Raw genomic sequence first — 17,945 nt, forward strand, 5'->3', positions numbered from 1 at the left:
GATGGGTGATTCAGGACCTCCCCCGGTGGCTGTGGCAATGTTGCGGTTGGCAGAGAGTATGCTGCGGACGCGTATCCGCAGGTCGTCCCACCGCTTTCTGCATTGCTGTGGGTTGCGGGGTGCGGTCCCCACCGCGCTTACCCGCTGTGCCACCAGAGCCCATATGGCCTTCTTGTTCGCAAGTGCCGTCCTGGTCATTTGCGTGGAGAAGACGACGGCAGCATTCTCCTGGAGGGTCTCTGTTAGCACGGTGAGTTCCTCACGGGAGAAGTGGACCTGCCGCTTGCGGTCGCACGCTTTCTTCGCTACTTTTCCCATTTTTCTTGGTTTCGCTAGGGTGGATGACGGGTTGGGGTGTGTCTCGGGGTAGTGTTTTTAGTGGTTGTGTGGTTTTTGTGGTTTTATAGGTGTACGGCGGGATGTTTCCCGTTCCGGGCCCATGTTTTTACTTCCGTTTCCGTATATTTCCGGTCACCGTACTTTCCGGTAGGCGCACTCTGCGGTGTCCGCTGTGATGGGTGGCGGTATTGCACCTAGGGCGACGTACGGCGGCGGTGTGGGCCGTTTTGGGGTCATTTCCGCCATCGCGGACTTTGCACTTCCGCCATGCCGTGGTGCTCGTGCCCGATGGGTCGGAATGGACCGCACTTTGCTCCTTCGTGCAATGGCGGAAACGCTATTTACGCTGTTGCGGTCCGGTCAGTCACTTTCCGCCAGGGTCGTAATGAGGGCCTATGTCTTTTATTTTTCAGATGCTGTCGGTGTCAAAGAAGATGCTCTCCCCGATTCGTGGCAGAGAGCGTGACAGGAAGATGATGAATTCGAAGGCACGTAAGTAGGAAGGCGGCTTTAGGGCCGTAGAATGCACCTTAATGTCCCCTTTTGTCTTTACAGGTGCCGGAATGCAGTGCGAGCAAGTTGGAGCAAGCGCAACACAGGTAAGCAGTATTGTAACTAAGCGTTACTAAACCAATGTTCTTTGTCTTTGCAGGCCCGATGCCGGACGAGAAATGCCGAAAAAAAACGTCTTGGATGCTGCCGATGGATCGGGTGAGTTGAAGCGCTAACTTGCCTTTGTTCAATCTGTGCCTTTTGTTTTGCAGGAGCCGCTGAAGATTGAAGATTGGTTCCCAGCAGGTAATTTTCGTAATTACAGGATCCGGAGCTGAAGATTCGCTGGAGCTGACACGGTGAGCGTCCTGCTGCAGATGCAGAATAACGCGAAGCATGTGGTACCAATCGGGTGTGGTTTAAATAGCCCATAGGAGTGCTTAGGTGTCTTCTTCCACAGCAGCCTCGCCCAGGTAAAAGAGTTCCTGCTTCCAGAAGGGTTCCAGCATCAATGATCCAGGGAGTGGTGCCTGCCCCACCCAGAAGGAAAAGTAGTCCCTGCCAGAAGAGAGTAAAGCATCATCTTGCTGGTAAGTAAGCAGCATGGTCTGCTCCAGGTAGGTTCACCCAAGCACTTTTACACTTGATATGAGCCCGGCGCTTCCTGTGCCGGGCGGGTCCTTACTATGAGCATGGCACCACCGGTGCCAGGACAAGGTCCAAAGGGTCCCTATTGGGACTTGCTGGTGCCGATAAGACATGTTATGAGCCTGCTTCCAAGGATGTTGGGTAGGTCCTGACTCCTTGAAAGCAGTGGTCATGACAATAGCTTAAGAAGACCAATGGGCTTGGGACAGGAAACACCACAGAATCCCAGCTTCTTGTCCCATGAGACATGGGTTTGGGAGTAGCTACCCAGTTTTCCACCACTGTCAGACCTCCCAGCAACACTCTTTTTCAGTCCACTACATCGGGATACACTTAAGGCTGAGGATGAAAACGCTGGTGCTTTACACAATCAAGCTATCTGGCAACCAGTGCTCCCTTAAGGAGCAGACCCAGTTCCCACACGTGACCCTTCTACTTCTCAAGACTGGGGATATGCATAGGTTCAGTTCCTACCTGTCAGCACCATCCACCAGGATGGAGCTAAGCTAAGAACACACCCAGTACTTCCGCATTCAATTTCTCTCCAACCATGCTTGGAATTTGTGCACACCCAGTTCTCACATTTGCCCCCTAATGAGCTGAGGTAAGAAGCACTCACAGTTTCTTCACCTTCCATAACCTCTCTAGTCCGGAGTGGTGATAGATGCACTCCATTTCCCTTTTACCATAAAGGCTATTCTTAATTTGCTGTACCTACAGTCCCCACAAGAGAGTAGCCTTCATTTCCCCAATCAGAAAGCCTGGACAACCATTGGGGAGGACTGGGAGTTTATGCCTGACAATCCAGATGGCAGACTGAGGTTTTACAACCTCAGTCCGTGCATGGAGGAGCAATTGGATAAGTAGGGATATCACAAATGTGGGCCAAAGCTGGGGAAAATGCATAGAGACCAGCTGGAAGAGGATCTCCAACAATCATGCAGCACTGCCATAATAGAAAAATTGCCAAACCAATCCCCTGTGTGTTTATGCTCTTTAAAGGGTGAGCAGGGATATAAAAAGATGCAGGGGAAATAGTTTTGAGGAGGTTGATACATTGGTCACTAGACAGTTGTTGCAACAGGAGAGCGAGAGATCGAAGACAAGAGCAAAGAGCCAAAGCATAGTGAGTGTTATACCTCAGCCCCTAATACGAGTCAGACAGTGAGAATAGCCAGCGGCAGAAAGCCTGTTGTGCTACAACCCAAATTCTGGCAAGGGCCAGAGAACACAAGAAGGAGAATATTTGTTGCCAGCCTGTAGGCACTATAACCCAGATTCTGCCAGAAGCCAATGGCTAGAAGGAGAAGAATTTCTTGCCAATGGGGGTCTTGAATGCAGACCCTGGCATGTGTTGGGAGAGAGAGAGAGAGAGAGAGAGAGAGAGAGAGAGAGAGAGAGAGAGAGAGCCAGAGGGACATGCAGAGGCAGAGGCAGATGGAGAGACAGATGGAGAGACGGCCTGCTGTGGGTTCAAGCCTGGGAGGACATGGGTGAGTAACCCTTGGCTGGTGGGCTACAATAATTTCAGTCTGACAAGCACTCAGGTGGGATAAGAGGCAGTAATGTTGCAGCTGACTTCAGGAGACTGAGGAGAAGACCACGAAGCAACCCCTAAGAAGGTAACTAAACGAATTGGGCGCTCTATCCTAAGAATGGTGTAAGATTAGGGAACTGGCACAACGTCCCATTTAGGATTACTGATTTTATGACTTGAACACTAGATCCTATTTACGACTAGAGAGTCTAGACTAGGACACTAGATCCTGTTTAGAACAAACCCTTGAACCTATATTCTTATACATCCTGATATTATTTTCCCCAGTTTTTCCCAACTTGAAGGACATTCCTCCAACACCACTTTGCTGTACAATAAAGCTGTTAAAGTTTAACTTGTGTCCAGATGCTCTTTAGTCCCTCTCCTTCAAACAACCATTAGGCGATATTGTATGATTCTCCCTAACCTCTCACCTTTGTGTTGTTACAAAGCTTTTATTCTGTACCAATTACCACTGTAGTAGCCTCAGAGTGCCCAGGCATGTCCGACAAATGGTGTACTGTGGCCATGTCAGGGGTTTCCAGACACCAGTGTTTGAGTAAAGGGAAATCGGAGGAAGTAGAGGAAAAGGAAAGGGGTAACAAACAATGGGCAATAATGAAAGAAAAAGCTAGAAGGTACAATAAAGAGGGGTGATGTTCCAATGAATAATGCAACAATAAGCCTGAAAAGTTAAAGAATTGTATGACAAATGAAGGTAAAGAAATGGGAGAATTTACTGGAGATCAAGTTTATTATAGAATATTGATGTTTAGCGTCCGGCTGTGTAGAAGATGATGGCATTTTACATTAGGTTAGTGGACGTACATGTGCCTCGGACGGTGCAGGACAGCAGTCATCACTGTGGCAATGTCATAGGAACCACAGCCATGCTAAGGGGCGGTGGTGCGGATAAAACACTGATTGTTTGGCACGCGTACAGATGCCGATAAGGCTGTACCAGGATGAAGCCAGTGCCCCAGGCTCAGGTACGGCTACATAAATTACCCGGATTAGATCATGAAGCTGGTTTAGCTGCCTGAGAACCGGAATGGTGACCACGTGACTGCGGGTTTGGCATTATTAGCTGCAATGGAAATCTCCCGTAGAGGTGGTGGTGGTCTAGGTCACGTAGGTGGGTTGAGCAGTAGTACAATGAGCGAATGTGGTCCTTCTAAAGCCATGCTCCCAATATGTATTGGTAGGTACTTCAATATTAATGTAACCAACTAAATGTATCATACAAGTTTTCTGTATTGGGTTGATTGTCTAAAGCCATATTTAAAAAAAATGTTTATGCTCTCAGCGGTCACATTTTAGGCACAGTGATACTCTGCCAGATTCCCTGTCTGTTTCTGGACAGCTATATGGAAATAAACCCTGTCTATACGTTTGCTGACCGTTTCCCTGTTGGATTATTTGGTGATGTGCTTAGAGTGTCTGTATTTGGTGACATTACACCACTGATCAACCCAGCAGAGACAGTATTGTGAGTAGCGGAGCGCTTCCCTTAGAATCCCTTTGTGAACAAAAAGGATAGATAAATGGCCTACTTGAAACCTCCAAAGCGGTGTCAGAGAAGAGATGCCATTAAGGGTTGGTGTGTCTCAATGGGATGCCTTTCTAAATTGGTTTGCAGAGAGTTCAAAAAGAATAGGAGACCCAAGAATAGGAAACCTAGAATAAACAAACAAGAAAAAAAGCTATAAATTAGAGAGGGTGCAGCAACATGAGGGAGTAACAGAAGGGGAAAGTCATAACTCGTATGTCCCCAAGGCTAAAGTGTATCCACAATTGAAAGAGAATAGAAAGGGGGAGGTAACAGAAGAAACCGGAATTATAGAAACTTAAAGGACGCACTGCATGATGCAAGCGGCGAAGGTGAAAGCAGCACGATCTATGCAAGATCAACACTAGGAAGCCCCCTGGAAAAGCACATCACGATAGCCCCAAGATCTGGTCTGCTCTGCTCTGCGGGAAGTGGGTCCTCCACAAGTCCCTCCCTCACCGATGCATGTGGCATTCATGGTGCAGAAAATGAACCCCTCAAAGACTCTCTGAGACACTTACCAGGAGTGTGTTCCTGTTGGAAAAGGTAGCCTGCTAATGGTACATGTCCCATGCCATGGAGGATTTGAGAAATGTCTATAAAGAGTTTTGAAATATTATCGAGGAGCCTGAGAAATTCACTGAAGAATTAATTACAGTACTATAATTCCTGATGGGCTTAGAGGAATCAGCTCATGAGAGTGAATATACCTGGGGAAGTGTGCCAGTGTTTCACACAAGCGTTTTGGTCTACTTCCAGGTACGGTGCCTAGATGGTAGAGATGCTTTGGTACGATAGATTGCTTCAGTGTGTCCATGTACAACTGACTGGGCAAACATGTCCAATTGCAAGCAGAGGAAAGATGAATCGCCATAGATTGTTTGCATTTTTTTTTACACTTTTACACAACATTTAGGAATAAACCAGCAGAGATAGCACAAGAAGCAATAAAAAGTGCATTTGTAAAGTGCCTGTTGCCCAAGATAGAGCAGCACCCGAAATTGGTTTGTGTTAGATGGCAGACTAAGCTGCTCTCGCAGTTAATTTCAGTTGCGAATCATTGTGTATCGTGTCAGGAGCAAATGAAAGAGGCTAATAAGGGTGAATGAATGCCCCACAAGGTACAGAGCTTACAACAGCAGCAACAAATGGTGGTTTGGGCAAAGGCAGTCTTTGCAGTCAATGCAGGCATTCTCTCCGGCACATTTATGCTGGAGGGAAAATCAATAAGGCGTTTGTAATGCCGTAAAATATAAAGAAATAGGACTTGCGTTAGAAATGAAGCAGAGCCTTTCAATAGGAATAGATCCAAGGCAGAAACAATGTCATGGAGGGCAATTAAAAGTACAATATGTAAAAGTTATCATAGCAGTCAATACAATAAAATTATTAAAGTAAAATACAATATAGCAGCGCTGCGAGTGGCTTTAAAATGGAGATCCCCACAGGAACAACCTCACCTCTCGTTTCAAATAGTTTTTTTCGCTGCCCAACAATGATGATTTCTATAGTCAGCGCTGCCTTCTCATTGATTCAAATCCATATGGAAAAAGAACCTTTGCTTGACTCTAACACTTAGTGTCCCTCAGATAATTGGGAAACAATCGGTACCCCCCTTTCAGGACAGATGGTATTGACATCTCCAGTACCTCACCTTCTGTACTTCTTTGATCTTTTTACGCAGTTCCTGTAGTTTGATCTGGAAGTTGCTGGCTGTGACCTGCTTTTTATCCTTTTTTTCCTGGTTCTTTGCTCGAATAACGATAGTCTCCCTGCGAGCAACCACCGCCTCCATGTCTCGAATCATCTTCTCTTGCTGCTTCAGGAGCTGACCGTATCTGACCTGCATCATGAGACAGGGAGAAATAAAATTCAGGACAGGGTCAGAGGAGAAGAGGAACATGGACAAAAAAGTTCAGGATGATGTATAATGAAGGAAAAAAGTGCCCAGTGGACCAGAGGAGGGTAGAAGAGAAAGAAGGAGATGGAGAGTGTTGATAGAAGAAGATGGAGGATAAGAAGAGCATGGAAGAGAAGTGTGAAATGATGGATGCAGGAGAAGAAGCGGTTAGGAGAACATCAAACGCTGGAGTGCGACAAAGAAAGATGGGGCAGAGGATAGAGGAGTGCAAAGGAATGCAAGAGATCAAGGGCGACTAAGAAAATAATGGGCTGCAGAAGAGTGGAAGAGATCATCAGAGATTGAGGGTCAAGAAGGAGGAAAGTGCCTGGCTGAGAGGAAGGTGAAATAAAGTGAGAGATGGAGGATGATGATGATAGGAAGACGTCTGGGAGAGAAGCCATAGTGGGGGAGAAAGAAATCTATTGTAATATTGGGTCATTACATTTTTGGTATTTTGTACTGTGGGGCTGGCTATAGTCAGTTATCTACACAGTTGATGATATCTCAATGATACCAAAAAGTGACTTACATGTAACCCTACTTCCATAAGGAAATACTCCATGGTCACACACACACATTTAGAATAGTCCCGGCTGCCGGAGGAGAGTGGGCCGAGGGAGGTCTAGTAGCACTATGAAAAAATTGATTTGGGATATGAATTTCATAAGTGAGGGTCATCTTGTTTTTATTCCTATGACAGAGTAAAGTGAATAAAATATCCCCATCAGCAGGATTTCTTTTTCCATTTGGAGTAAGAACAGGACAAAAAAGTACAGCATTCTCAAAAATAAGGGCGGTTGATCCTGGCCTACACTTGAGAACTAGAAATTAGCACATTTCCTCCCCAGAAAATGACTGCCTTTAGATGTGGATGGATAGCCAAGAGGTTGATGCAGTGAGCCTCCAATAGCATGTTGAAACTGTGGAATGAGCTTCCAGATGGCAAGGTTATTGAGAAAGTATCTCTCCTCTTGAGCAGGTATCAGTGGTGGTGTCCAAGCAGAAGATATGGACCAATTTTCGGTGGCGTGCTTTGCTCATTTTAGCATACCTTTTTAGTTACTTACCTGTAATTATTGTTCTCCAGCATGGGGTCTGGCATGGATTCACATGCTCATGAATATTCCCCGTCGTCAGGCTGGGAATCCACAGTAAAAGAAAAAACTGTTTCACTTTCGTTTGAAAACCGTATTTCTCCTCTAAACCAATCACTGTCCTCTGGGTCATACTGCCCCCATCCAATGACAGTCCTATCCCTAAACTCCACCCCTGGTGGCCATCTTCAGATTTGGTAAGCAGGTAAAGTGGCAGTATGAACCAAGAAGAGCCACAGAGGGGAAGGAGGGAGGGTTCGCATGTGAATCCATGCCAGACCCATGCTGAGGAACAACAGACTTAAACCTTCTTCAGCATGGGGGTTGGCATGAATGCACATGCTCATGAATAACTATTACATAGCAGTATATATGCACAATCACAATAGGTGGCAAGCAATAAACACTTACCTCTGTAAAAGACTCACCTCAAATGAACAGGCTTTGTAGCAATGCTTAGCCGACTCGGGATTCCTGCCTGGAATCCCTGTTGATGCAGGAGAACCTTGTGAAGGTGTGTAGATCTCCACGTAGCAGCCCTGCAGATGTCGAGCAGGGGCAAACCAGAGAGAAACTCTGTCGTTGCTGAGTTGTTTCTGGTGGAGTCGCCTCTTAGCTGGCCTGATAGCCAGTCGATGATAGTGCATGATGCAGCCGGAGAGCCACCTGGAGATGGAAACCTTTGACAAGGTCTTTCCGTGATTCACAGGTCCAAAATTGACGAACAGCTGAGAAGGCTTCTGAAAGCTCTTTGAGCGTGCAACGTAATACTTTGAGGCACGACCAACATCCAGCAAATGCAAGGCCCTCTCCGCTGGCGACCATGGATTTGAGAAGACGGGCAACATGAAAGGCTCATTGAGGTGGCACTCCGACGGCACCTTCAGCATAAAGGTGGGGTGTGTACGCAGTACCACCTTGTAAACGTGATTGATTGATTGATATTTTATTTCTATCGCGCTCGTACACAAGTGTTTCAGAGCGCGACAAGGCAAGGGAGGGGCACAGGGGAGAACAAAACAGCGATCTTAGTAGGCCCAGTGACATTGAGAATGCGCAAGTGCATGGGAGAGGGGGGAGGGGAAAGTGCATGGAAGGGAGAGAGGTGGAAAGTGCAAAGCAGAGGAGAAACCGATAAATAACAATAAATAAATAATAAAGGCAACAAACAGTGGTAATGCAGCCAGCAATTTGCAAGTGCTAGGTTTAAGGCAGCAGACAGGGTAGGTCTGATAAGTGCAGGAAGAAAAAGGGGGGGCTGTATGGGTACAGATACAGACCCCAGTGCAAGGGTTGGCCCGGAGGCAGTGCGGGAGGGTGGCAGGATGAGCAGGTATCTGGGCCCAAAGGACAGAGGGTGGCCAGGTGCATGGTACCAAGAGAGAACAGATCAGCAGGGGAGAGGGGGAGCGAAGGCAGAAGAAAAGAGGAAGGTCTTGAGGTGCTTCCGGAACCGGAGATGGTTCTCCTCAAGTTTTAGAGTGGCAGGGAGGCTGTTCCAGAGGGAGGCCCCAGCTGAAGACAGATCTACCCCCAGCTCGTTTCTAAGAAATACGACTGACCCTGAGGGAGTTGGAGGTAGAGGAGCGAAGAGCTTGAGAGGGGAGGTATTTGCGGAGGGATAGCTGAAGGTATTTTGGACCCAGGCCCCAGAAAGCCTTGTGGACAATGCAGAGGGTTTTGCATTTAATCCTTGCATCCACTGGGAACCAGTGGAGAGATTTCAGAGCTGGAGAGATACGATCCCAGGGCTTGAGGCCAAGGACAAGTCTCACAGTCCTGTTCTGGATTAGTTGCAGAGGGCGGAGAGTAGAGGCAGGTAGATTTAGAAAGAGGCTGTTACAATAGTCCAAGCTAGAGAGAACCACAGCTTGGGATACCATGAGCTTCTGGGGGAAGGAGAGGAAAGGCAGAGTACCTCTGAGAAGGTGCAGTCGGAAATTTGACTTTTTAGAGACCTCAGAGATGCGGGCAGAGAAGGAAAGGGAGGAGTCAAAGATGACCCCGAGGTTCTTAGCCTCACAGGTGGGGGTAGGAGGAGGGCCAAGGGAGGCCGGCCAGAGAGTGAGGGGAAAGGATGGTGAAGGTGTGCCGATGAGGAGGATCTCCGTCTTGCTGGCATTCAGACAAAGATCATTGGCGGCACACCAATCTTGAATGGCAGTTAGGCAATCAGAGATGAGAGAGGGAGAGGAGGTGCAGAGGGTAGCCTGAAAATTATTTGAGTGTCGTCAGCGTAGCACTGGAAATTTGAGCAGAAAATGGCAATGCAGTGGGCGAGAGTTGCCAGATATTGGTTGAAAAGCCAGGGCGAGAGGTTAGACCCGTGGGGAACACCACAGGTAGAGAGGAAGATATATGAAAGGAAGGACCCAAGTTGGACCTGGGAGGGTCGATCTGAGAGGAAAGAGGTCAGCCAGGCCAGAGCCTGATCAGTGATACCCAGGTTTTCACGGAGACGGTTGAGCAGGATGGTATGGTTGACCATGTCGAAGGCAGAAGAGAGATCGAAGATGATGAGGACAGAGGGAATGTTAGAGTCAAGGTTGGAGAGCAGATCTTCACGGATGTTCAGGAGAGCAGTTTCCGTGCTTCTGGCAGCTCTGAAACTAGACTGGTGGTCATGGAGACTGCCAACAGAATTGGAATGAAGGCTAAGCTGAGAGATGGCCAACTTTTCCAGGAGTTTGCCAAGAAAGGGAGTAATGGAAATTGGGCGATAGTTAGCTGGACAAGAAGGATCAGCTGTGGGTTTCTTGAGAAGAGGATGCACAAATGAGTGCTTCAGAGGGGAGGGGAAGGATCCAGAGGCAAAGGAGTGATTGCAAAAATCAGCAAGGGCCGGAGCGAGGGTGTCAATGTGGTCCTTGATGGTTTTAGAGGAACAAGAATGAACCTGTTTTGAAGAGGCTTTCATAGATCGGACTTGTCTAGCAACCTCGTCAGGGGTGAAAAGAGGAAAGGACGAGAAGGATGGTGGAGGGTGGCTAAAGGAGGGTCAGCAAGCACAGATGGAGAGGGAAGAGGAGGGGTGTGGGTGGAGAAGGTGGACAGGATGTCCTGGGTTTTTGAAATTAAGTGAATGGCAAGGGCATTGCAAAGAGTTTATGGGGGCAGCTTGCACGACAGGGCCTGGAACTCCCCGACCCGTCTGGCCCAGGTGATCACCACAAAGAAGGCAGTCTTCCATGATAGAAGCTTGAGCGTGGCCTGATGCATCGGCTCAAAAGGAGCCCCCATAAACCACATTGAGCTCCCAAGCTAGGGCAGGAGCCTTTACCGGCGGAAAAGTCCTGAAGAGTCCTTTGAGGAACTGCTTAACGAATGTATGCGACTACAGAGAAGGCCTACCTGGCGCCCTGGTGTAGTGGGATATGGTGGCCAGGTGCACCTTGATAGAGGTCTGAGCCAGTTTAGCGTTGGCCAAGGAAAGTCGGTATGCCAAGAGCTGGGGGGCTGTGATACGCAGAGGGGTAATCTTCTGAGCCTGGCACCACACGGAAAAATGCTTCCACTTATGGCCATAGCACGTCAACATCGAAGAGGGCCTTGCCTTCACCAGGATGTCCTTACACTCCACAGGTAAAGCATAATGTCCAAACTCTAAGGCTGCAGGAGCCAGGCACGGAGGTTCAGCGACGCTGGGTTGTGGTGTAGAATTGCTCCTCCCTCTCTGGACAGATAGTCCGGAAGTAGTGGCACCTTGATGGACGGGACCGCTGATAGCCGTAGCAGGACTGGATACCAGATTTGTCACGGCCACGCTGGGGCGACGAGTATCATCCTGTAGTGACTCTGTCTGAGTGTGTTGACCACTCTTAGCAGGAATGGGAACAGAGGAATAGTCACTCCCACAGGAACGAGAATGCATCCCCCATGCTCCTCGGCTGTGGGAACCTGCTGGCGAACTGCAGACACTTGGATTTCATCGCCATTGTGAAAAGGTCGATCTGGGGATGACCCCATTCGTGAAATAGAAGATCCACGCAGTCCTGGCAAAGCTCCCACTCGTGGCAAGAACGTAGTTCCCTCTTGAACGAGACTGCAATGGTGTTCTTGGTGCCTGCCAGATGAAAGGGGACAAGAAACATGTCCTGCCGAATGGCCAAGTACCACAGATCCTGGGGCCCCCTTGGATAGAGCCGGAGAGCACGCCCTGTCCTGCTTCAGGATGTAGAACATGGTGGTGGCATTGTCCATGAAGACCCTCACCACCTTGCCCCTCATCGACCGCTTGAGGGCCCAGAAGACGACTTGAAGCTCCAGGGCGTTGATGTTCAGGGTCTTTTCTTCTGGAAGCCAGAGGCCACTGGCGTGCAACTGTCCAGTATGAGCTCTCCAACCCTCCAAAGAAGCATGTGTGGTGACTGTCTCCTAGTAAGGAGGGACTTGGAATGGGGCCCCTTGCGTGAGATGAGAGTGCACGCCCCACCACTGAATTGCTTGTCAGAACTCCTCATTGAGGGGGATCTTGTCCATCCAGGACCCCGGGACTTGCATCCAGAAACTTCTGGAGAGGCCTCATCTGTAGTCTGAAAAGGAGAACGAGGTTGATGCAGGAGGACATTATGCCCTACAGCGATTTGACTGCTTGCAAAGTAGCCGACTGCACCGATTACAGGCGCTGCACCAATGGCTCCAAGCAGGACTGGATAATTTATGGAGAATCCCAAGACCTCGCCGTGTGAAGGCTCGCCAGAGCATGTGAGCCAGATCTACTAGCAAATCCTCAGGATAAGGGTATAGGTGGATGTCCTTGAGACGAAAAAGTGGCGCCACCAGAGCCAAACACTTTGCGAAAACCCTTGGGGATGATTTCTGGCTGAAGGGAAGTGCCTTGAACTGATAGCGCCTCCCCTGGACCATGACTGTAGGAACTTGCAGTGCTTCCGATGGATGGGGATTTGAAAGTAGGTGTCCTGCAGGTCCAGAGACTTCAGGAAGTCACATTCCTCCAGTTGGCCGAGCATGAGCTGTAACGTGACCATCCTGAACTTCTGGGACTTCAGGTACTTGTTAAGGCGTCGCAGGTCCAGGATCAGACTCCACCCTCTTGTCTTCTTTCAGATGAGAAAGTATCTGGAGTACACCCCGGAGCCCCAGAGCAGCTGAGGAATGGGTTCTATCACCTGCTTTTTTAACATGACTTGGACCTCCTGTAGTAGTGTGCTGTTCTTGTCGAGCTACAGGCGGAATACGAGGACACATTCATTGGAACTCCAAGGTGTGCCCTTGTCCGAGAACATCCAGCACCCATCTGTCGTGGTGATGATGATGATGATGGTCCGCCACGCGCTGAGGAACCTCACCACCCGGCTTCCCACCGAGGTGCATGAGTGGGGACCCGAGTCCACGGCCAGTTCAGGCCTGTTAGGCGCCGGGGCCCAGCCATGGGGGCCGCACTGGCGCTGTCCTCCGCTGCCATATGCCTGCGAGCGGCCTCTGTACGCCTCCTGCATCGTGGAGTGGGAAGGCTCCGACAAGGGATGGTGTAGCCCTTGGAGGACAAGCCAGGTTTTCCCCTTGAGGAACGAAAGGATGACGACCGGCGTTGATGCAGGCTGCCCAGCGAACGTGCCGTCTCCATATCACTTTTGATCATGTCAAGAGACTCGTCGACCATCTTGCCAACCAGGTTTTCTCTGTCAAATGGCAGGTTTAAAACCTTCGACGGAACATCCACCCTGAAGTTGGTGACTTTTAGCCATCCCTGCCAATGAAGAGACACTCTGTTACCCATCTTATGCAATCCTGTGTCCACGATGTCCACCGACACTGTGATGTCGTGGTCCGAGGACACCTCCCCCTCCTGGAACAGTTTAAGAGCTTCTGCCTTCTTGTCGCCAAGTAGGAAGTCAAGAATAGGGCCCAGCTTATACCAGAGCTCCTGGTCGTAGGGCGACAAAATGGCCAATGCATTAGCAGCCTTAATGGTGCTGGCAGCCGTATAGCTAATCCTCTTCCACATAGCTTCCAGATGACGGATGACGGATTTGCAGATCGTTCCCCAGCCGTGGCTTAGACCACAGAGTCCGGTGAAGGTTGGGACCTCAGGCACTTGGGGGCTGAATACGGGACTCTGTATTTCTTCTCGAGCCTGTCCCGCTTGGGCGGTGCTTGGATTCTTCAACAGTGCTAGGCCTTCTTTACAGATATCGTCCAACAAAGGAACCAACATGATGGTCCTCCGCCTGGACTCGCGATGTTGATAAAGGAAACCTTCCTTTTTCGTCTCCTCAGCCACCAGTTGAAAAGCTTCTGAGGCCCTGGACATCCTTGAATGGAAGGAGCCAACCTCATCCAGTGCAGAGGCCATGTGCGGGACTTTCGTGTCTGCTGGCTCTCTCTTAGCTGACACAAAGTCATCGGCTTCGTCGGTGTCCATTGCCATATCCGCACCCATATCCATGCGTGTGGCAGGGTCCCTTGTCGGGGTCAAAACCCGAGGTGGAGGTGGCGGTTGGCACCTCGGAACAGCAGGGTAATTTGACTTTTGTTGCGCCCCTTGGAGGACTTCCAGGTGGCACAGGACCTGATGTGGGCAGCAGTCGTTGCTGAATTTCTGATACCAGCGTGTGCAGCGTGGTCAGAATGTCCAACAAAACGTCTCTGGGTTAAGGTGTAGAAAGAATGAGAGGGGGAGGCTCTGGGCTGGTAAGCCTCTTCTGGAGAGGTAGGCGATATGGTTCACTATGTGGCGACCCACCTTCCAGCGAGGGTCCCTGACCCCCTTCGTGGTCTGAATATAAGCCCTCAGGCAGGTCGTCACCCTCATCGGAGCTAGTATAAATGTGCCCCGGCACACTTGGTTCAGCTCCTTGTTTAGTACCCTTCCTAGTACCCTTCCTAGGGGTCATTGGAGGCCTCCTCCCTCCCCTCTCCTGAGACTTCTGGGACGAAGAGGCTGCTGTTGCCTCACGCTGTGCCAGTAGGGACACCCGCTGAGTAGCCGTCGCTGTCACGGTGGGCGCCACCTTCGTGGTCTGCTGTCCTTTCGAAGGAGTAGTGGTCGTCAACGAGGCCGTCGCCGGGGTGGCAACATCAGTCATAGTTGTTGTGGCCGTTGATGACGCAGTTGAGGATGGTGTTGTCTTGGCTGGTTGAGATGTTGATTGAGGCAGAGATGGGACCATCTTGGATCTCTCCTTCATCGCCTTGTTCGCTGATGGCAAGCTGAGTTTCAAAGGAGTCAAGTACTTTCTCTTTGAGTGTGCAACCCTCACTGGCAGGCTCACCATGGATGTGGTCAGCGATGGCGCTCTTATCCTTCCCAAACTGGGACCGCAGCAGCAGCGAAACCAGTGGGATCCGTGGCGTGTGGCCTTGCCTTCTTTTAGACCCAGCGGGCGTGGCATCCTCAAAGGACCTTGTTGGACTGGCCGGTCTTGGGAGAAGCGTGCTCATGCCCTGGTGCCGAGTCAGAGGCCTTATCCGATTTTTACCATGCTGCCAGCCTGCTGTTGCAGTCCTTCTTGGTCTTCTTCAAAAAATCACTGCAGACCTTGCATCCCTCCTCATCATGGAGGCGTAAAGACATTTGTGGTGTCGATTCTCCATGAAAGTTTTCCTTAGTCCACATTTCACGCAGAGTTTGAAGAGGCATCTCTTCTCTTCGGTCATGGTGAAAAGGCAAGAAGTAGGCCTAAACCTGGGCCCTCTCTGATCCGATGAAAGATCCTCGATGAAGTATGATCTTCATAGACAGCGGATCCCCGTGGCCGGTAGTCGAACTATAAAATGTTAGCAAAAAAAGCTTGGAGAACACTAAGAGGACTCCCAACACTGAAGCATGCAGTAAAAATCTGAAGATGGCCACCAGGGGCAGGGCTTAGGGAGAGGACTGTCATTGGATGGGGGCAGTATGACCCAGGCGACAGTGATTGTTTTAGAAGAGAAATACAGTTTTCAAGCGAAAGGTAAACAGTTTTTTCTTTTACTGAGGATTCCCAGCCTGACGACTGGGAATATTCATGAGCCTGTGCATCCATGCCACACCCCATGCTGGAGAAGAAATATTGACCAACAGAACTGCAGTTACCAACAGACCTTTTGATATGATACTCTAGAATAAAAATTGAAAGGATTTCCCCACTCAGAGGTGCTTTGCTTAAAAATAACTTTTCCTATAACACAAGGTCATCAACAACAAAGTTTGTATTTTGTCTCTACATGCTTTGGTTTTATTCAAATAAAAAGGCATAGTATTGTATTGGAACCAAGAGTTCAACATGGAATGCATTACCAAGAAATGTGACTTAATGGAAAAGTGACTGATTGCAATAAAACCAGTGTTTCAGGAAGGTGATTAAAGGTGTTTGAAGAATTACCTTTTCTTTATGAAAATCAAATAGCTCGTCACTTTACAGAGCATGACTTTCACCACTTCTTCTACATGAGCCACATTGAAAGCTACTTCCCAATGCCTCTGGAGAGTATGTATGCTGACACTGACCAATATTAAGTCTAACCAGAGGAGGGATGTTTCTTTTTAAATGCTCAAGAATGACAGCTAATCATTAAAAGCAGCATTTGCTGGAATCTTTTTGCTGGGCAGAATCCCAATAATTAGAAGAATAAGACAGGCATTGCATCGTCTAATTGACTGACTCTGGAATAATAGCCCCTTTTCATTCTTTCAATAAATATTCTTTATACAAACACTCCTCCTGATAAACGTGTGGTGATCCCATAAGACATTTGGGGCTCATGTGAAGCCAGATATCCCAACTAAATCAGATGAGGATCAAATGCATCTTCTTGCATATGAGTGAGTGACCATACTCCCATCAGGGCCTCTTGCCTTGTAACACTAACACCTAAAAGGTTACCATGGATATGTTGAGTGTATCAAAAGGAGTAAGGACAGACTAATTGTAGTACTGAAGGAATTGGACCATAATAATATTGAATGAAAAACAGCTATAGACTTTGAGGCCTAGTCAGATTATTCTGACAACACGTCTAGTCTTTTCTAGAACAAAGACAAACTGAACATTTGACATGGGAGGTAGAGGCATGTGGGCTAGACTGCATTAGAAACGTTCATGCTGAGAGCCAGAGAACGTGGTGCCATTGCATACGGTGTAAGAGAGCCTGACATCTTACCTGCATGCGATGTACCTCTCCCCTCATGGCCCGAATCTCGCCCTGCCCAGCCTCTGAGTCCACAGCGTACCGCATTTCTTTGGCTAACTGGATCTTCTTTTCCCACAGCATGATCTGATGTCTGGGAGGTGGAAGCAAATGTAGAGAGAGAAACAGAAAGCAAAATAGAGAGGAAGTGAAGGAAAAAGCATGAGACAGGTTATAAAGATTTTATTTGTAAACAAAGCTTCATTGGTCTCTGGCATGATGTGTTCTCCGATGGGAGCATCCCAAGTGGAAAACGTAATGATCACACTGGCAACACTGTGAATTGACATTCCAAATAGTGTTGATAGGCACACCCTTAGAATGATACGTTATTGTTTCAGAAAATTATATGGAACAGAATGAAGAGGGCAAAAGTTAGCCAACAAATGCGTACCTGGATTCCTACCATTGTGTTACCCCAGTAATGTCTGCTTCAAATTGCGGTATCATACCAGGGTGTCCCTGTCTATTTCCTTTGCCGTGGAGAAAACCTCTATTCTTAACAACGCCATCCTGGCTTTTCACATCCTTTTAGAGTACATGCTGCTGGTTTAACAGCATTCAAGCAGAACTATGTGTATATTTGTGTTGAGGTCTGTAAAGACAATCTCTTGCATGCATTATTTGGCACGATAAGATGAACAAATTGCTTACCACCTGGTAATGTTCTTTCTGATGGATCTTTCTCCCACCCATTCCTCATCTATGATATCCCTATCCCAGGGGAACATGCATCAAAAAGAACATTAGCAGTCACTCCTCTTGTAGAATGAGCACACAGACCCTCAGGCAAATTCTTACAAGCCAGATTGTAGCATTCTGATATGCAGATAATGGTCCACTTGGACAGGATTTGCTCGGTCACAGCCCTGCTAGGACCAGCAAAGCCAACAAAAAGCTTGTCATCCTTTCCAGCCTCTCTAGTACGAGAGATGTAGAACTGAAGAGTCCGAACTGGGTCCACTTGTTGGAATAGTTTCTCTGCCTTGAAAGGGTTAAGCAGAGGAAAAACACAGGAACATTGATTTTCCAAGAGAGTTGGAAATTCGAGACCACCTTTGGCAGAAAGGAGGGTATCACTCTCAAGTCACCTTCTCTTTGGAAAAAACAAATAGGTGGGTAAAACAGTCAATGCTTGGAGCTCACTCACCCGCCTTGCGGAATTGACGGCCACCAGGAAAATCACCTTATGGAATAGCAATCTAATAGAAGAGGAATGAAGGGGCTCAAACAGAGTGCCAACAGGAAACG

The 17,945-nt window shown here is 48.5% G+C and overlaps 1 protein-coding gene across 2 annotated transcripts in view; it reads right to left on the reverse strand.

Moving 5' to 3' along the window:
* CCDC40 (coiled-coil domain 40 molecular ruler complex subunit) overlaps positions 1-17,945 on the reverse strand; it is a 599,189-nt gene that overhangs the window by 88,941 nt on the left and 492,303 nt on the right. For both annotated transcript variants that reach the window (XM_069655198.1, XM_069655197.1), the window contains 2 exons: positions 16,668-16,788; positions 6,220-6,408 (listed from right to left, as the gene is read on the reverse strand). In XM_069655198.1, coding sequence (XP_069511299.1) covers positions 6,220-6,408; positions 16,668-16,788 — 310 coding nt within the window. The remainder of the gene's footprint in view (positions 1-6,219; positions 6,409-16,667; positions 16,789-17,945) is intronic.

This window comes from Ambystoma mexicanum, chromosome 3q (genome assembly GCF_040938575.1).
Source record: "Ambystoma mexicanum isolate Mex_15411 chromosome 3q, UKY_AmexF1_1, whole genome shotgun sequence".
NCBI lineage: Eukaryota > Metazoa > Chordata > Amphibia > Caudata > Ambystomatidae > Ambystoma > Ambystoma mexicanum.